We start from the raw sequence: 4,410 nt of genomic DNA on the forward strand, positions 1-4,410 counted from the left end.
TTATATAAAGGGCTGTGACAAGTAAGTGATCTGGGATCCTGGGATTGTGATTTGGAGGGATCCACATGGAAATATTCCAGGTGGGAATGGGGTCCCCAATCCAGATCCCGCTTTCCATGGATTTCCTCCTCATCCAGGGAATCCCAGGGCTGGAGGAGACCCCAGGAAAAAAAAGCTGGGACAACCTTTGGGCCCGGAATTCCATCCCACAGCCTTCCCAACCCCTGCCTTACCCACGCACCATCCCGGAATATCCCAACAACCCCTCCCACACCTTGAACCTCAGGATTTCACCCTCACGTGGAACAACATCCCGGAAAAAAACCCGGGATCGCCTCCACCCCTTGGGATCCTCGGCTCTGCCGGCTCTCCGGGTGGGATATTCCCGCCGGGAAAAGGTCGGGATGCGGCTGGGGGTGGCCCGTACATGATGACGTTGATGTAGCAGCTGTCCCGCCGGAAGCAGGGGCTCAGCAGGATCTCATCGCCCCGGGAAAAGCGGATTTCCACCGGGAAGTGAGCCACCAGCTCGGGATTGCGCTCCAGGGCCGCCTTCAGCTCCAGCAGCGCTTCCTTGGTCTTCCCGCTGTTTTCCCGGGAAAAGACCCCCCCGCCCCCGATCCCAAGATCCCGGTCAGTGGAAGGGAGGGGTGGGAGCTCCGTCCCGCGGAATTCCCGGCCCCGCGGTGGGATGGGTCAGGACGTCCCTGCCACGGGATCACACGGCTCCCAGATTGGGGATCCCGGGATTGGGAATGGGGTCTCCAGTCCAGATCCCTCTTTCCATGGATTTGCTCCTCATCCAGGGAATTCTGGGATTCAGGAGAGTTCGGGAAAGGGCTGGGACAAGGAACGGATTTGGGATCCCAGGATTGGGATCTAGAGGGGTCTCCATGCCCAGATTCCCGGTGGCAATGCTGTACCCCAGGCAGATCCCCCATTCCAGGGATTTGCTCCTCATCCAGGGAATCCTGGGCTGGAGGAGATCCTGGGAAGGGGCTGCGATCTGGGAATTTCCATGGGAATGGCCCAACCCTGGACCGGGATCTGGGAATTCTGGGAATTTCCATGGGAATGGCCCAATCCTGGATCGGGATCCGGGAATTTCCATGGGAATGGCCCAATCCTGGACCGGGATTTGGGAATTTCCATGGGAACGGCCCAATCCTGGACTGGGATCTGGGAATTCTGGGAATTTCCATGGGAACGGCCCAATCCTGGACCGGGATTTGGGAATTTCCATGGGAATGGCCCAATCCTGGACTGGGATCTGGGAATTCTGGGAATTTCCATGGGAACGGCCCAATCCTGGACCGGGATTTGGGAATTTCCATGGGAATGGCCCAATCCTGGACTGGGATCTGGGAATTCTGGGAATTTCCATGGGAACGGCCCAATCCTGGACCGGGATTTGGGAATTTCCATGGGAATGGCCCAATCCTGGACTGGGATCTGGGAATTCTGGGAATTTCCATGGGAACGGCCCAATCCTGGACCGGGATTTGGGAATTTCCATGGGAATGGCCCAATCCTGGACTGGGATCTGGGAATTCTGGGAATTTCCATGGGAACGGCCCAATCCTGGAGCTGTACCCCAGGCAGATCCCCCATTCCAGGGATTTGCTCCTCATCCAGGGAATCCTGGGCTGGAGGAGATCCTGGGAAGGGGCTGCGATCTGGGAATTTCCATGGAAATGGCCCAATCCTGGACTATGATCTGGGAATTCTGGGAGTTTCCATGGGAATGGCCCAATCCTGGAACGGGATTTGGGAATCTCCACAGAAATGGCCCAATCTTGAACCAGGATCCGAGAATTTCCATGGGAATGGCCCAATCCTGGATCGGGATCCGGGAATTTCCATGGGAATGGCCCAATCCTGGACCGGGATTTGGGAATTTCCATGGGAACGGCCCAATCCTGGACCGGGATTTGGGAATTTACATGGGAATGGCCCAATCCTGGACGTGCTGCCGGAAGCGACACTCGTAGGAGAAGATCCGGTGGCTCTGGGCGACGTTTTCCACGCGGGAATTGAAGAGGAGCCAGAAGAAGCCGCGGTTGATCCAAGCCACCAGGCCGGGAATGAAGGAGCTGCGGGGAAAAAGCGGGAAGTGAGGCCAGAATTGCTTCCCAGGGATGTGCCGAGGGCGGGACGAGAGCGGCGCTGCCCGGGAGAAGAATCCTGGAATCATGGAATGGGTGGGATCTTCAATCCCAGCGCATTCCAGGGACACTCCCCCGATGATCCCAGGCTGCTCCAGCCTTTCCTTGGATGCTCCCAGGGATTCCCTGGGAATTCCAGCGCAGCCGGGAATTCCTTCCCAAGATCCCAGCCCGAGCTCCCCTTTCCCAGGGAAATCCCTCCATTCCCGCCTCTCCCAGCCTGCCATTGGATCCAGCCCCAGCCCGACTCCTCTGCGGGAAGGAATTCCGTCCTCCAGGCCCTTCCCTGGGAATCTCGGCACTCCAGGAAGGCTCTCCCTTCCCTTTCCCATCCCCGACTTCCAGAAAAACCCCTGGCCATGGATTCGGAGCCTCCTGCATCCCACAATCCCGGAATGCTTTGGCTGGGATCCACGCAGCTTCAATCCCATCCCATTCCAAGGCCGGCACCTCCCCCGATGATCCCAGGCTGCTCCAGCCTTTCCGCCAGGGATCCGGCCATTCCCTGGGAATTCCAGCCCAGCCGGGAATTCCTTCCCAAGATCCCTCCCCAAGCTCCCCTTTCCCACTGGGAAGCCATTCCCTGCCTCCCGCCCCTCCAGCCTTTATCCCAAATCCCAGCTCTCCATGGGAATGCTGGGATGCTGGGATGGGAATCTTGGAATGCCCTCCCCAGAGGCAGAGCTGCAATTCCCTGAGGATTCCGGATCCCAGGAATCCCACAGCTCTCCCGGGATCTCCCCTATCCCAATCCCAATGGATCCCAGTGGAGTGGCTGCCTGGATCCCTTGGCAGAATTCCAAGTGGTCCCGATCCCTCTTTCCCCTCTTTTTTCCAGGCTCTCCTGTGTCCTCCTCCTTTGGATTGGATCCTTTCCCATCCCGGTGCTTCGGGGCATTCCCACATCCAAACCCATCCCTAAAAACTCCCACATCCCCACCTCGGCATCGGGAATTCTGCACCCAGGACAGGCGCGGAATTCCCATTCCCACGGGGATTTCAAACCCACGCGGATTCGGGACCTGGATCAGGGCTGGGGGAATGGTTGGACTCCGAGGTCTCGGGGCTTTTCCAGCCTCAACAATTCCATGATTCCATGATTTCCGTGGACACCAGAGGGCAGTGGAGCCCCAGCCCTGAATCCCAGCCCAAAGCACTCCCTGGGAAAAGCAGCAATTCCCGATTCCGCTTTTCCCAGGAATCTGGAATGCTCCAGGTGACAGCTCTGCCTTGCCGGATTACCTGGGAGTGTCGAGGAATCGGCACAGGGGGAAAATAGGGATGAGGGCAGCCCTGGAAAATCCTTCGCAATCCCAGTGCCTGGAGGGTTTTCCTACCTGATCCAGAGCAGGAATTCCAGGAGATAATATCCAACGGCATAATCCCAAAACCAGCTGGAGGAGGAGCAGGGAGGCTGCGAATCCAGCAGGAAAACGACGGATTTTAGGGATGAGCGGGATTTGGAGGGCGGAAAACTGGGAATTTAAGACCGGGATCCATCTGGGAGCAGGGGATGGGAGAAGGGAATCCCAACATTCCGCACATCCCGCGGAGAAAAAAAAAAAGACCCGGAATCGCCGGGAGGATGCCGAGAGCTTGGAAAATCCCAGGATTCCCAGAGCGTGGAGTCCAGCCCATTCCCAAAATCCGGCTTCCCGCCCTCAAATCCATCCCTGGATCCCTGGGATGGATCCTGGTGGGACCTGCCTTGGAAGTGGGATCCTGGTAGATGATCCGGACGTTCTCGCTGTGCGGGAACCACAGGAAGCGGAAATATTGGGATCTCCTCAGGTGCTCCTCCAGCTGATCCAGGACCTGCAGCCAGCGGAAAAACGGGAAAGGGTCTGAGGTTCCCCCCTTTTTCCGGAGCTGGGAATGCCCGGAATGGGAGGAGGGGGAACCTCAAGGGATGCCGGAGCAATTCCGAGGGTTTTGTGTCGCGGAAATGCCCGGGGTTGGGATCTGAGGGCTGAGGGGCCATGGATCCCAAAAGTTTGGGAATGGGAAGAGGATCCCTCGAGCCACGGAGAAGGGAAAGGGCTCCTGGAATCCGTGTCCTGCTCCGGAGGCAGGGATGCATCCGGTGGTATTCCCACGCCGGCAGCAGAGCTCGGGAATTCTGGGAAAATGGGGAATGGGGCTGGGATCCAATGGAAATGGGGCTGGGATCCAATGGGAATGGGATCCAATGGGAAAAGGAGCTGGGATCCAATGGGAATGGAGCTGGGGTCCAATGGGAAAGGGG

General features: G+C 58.0%; 1 protein-coding gene across 1 annotated transcript in view; it reads right to left on the reverse strand.

Annotated features, from left to right (window-relative positions):
* Positions 1 to 4,410, reverse strand: part of LOC103621060 (L-gulonolactone oxidase-like) — a 24,615-nt gene that overhangs the window by 2,911 nt on the left and 17,294 nt on the right. The window contains 4 exon segments of the mRNA XM_017742313.1: positions 422 to 586; positions 1,944 to 2,093; positions 3,503 to 3,579; positions 3,873 to 3,980. Coding sequence (XP_017597802.1) covers positions 422 to 586; positions 1,944 to 2,093; positions 3,503 to 3,579; positions 3,873 to 3,980 — 500 coding nt within the window.

The sequence above is a fragment of the Corvus brachyrhynchos genome, unplaced genomic scaffold, assembly GCF_000691975.1.
Source record: "Corvus brachyrhynchos isolate BGI_N302 unplaced genomic scaffold, ASM69197v1 scaffold948, whole genome shotgun sequence".
Classification (NCBI taxonomy): domain Eukaryota; kingdom Metazoa; phylum Chordata; class Aves; order Passeriformes; family Corvidae; genus Corvus; species Corvus brachyrhynchos.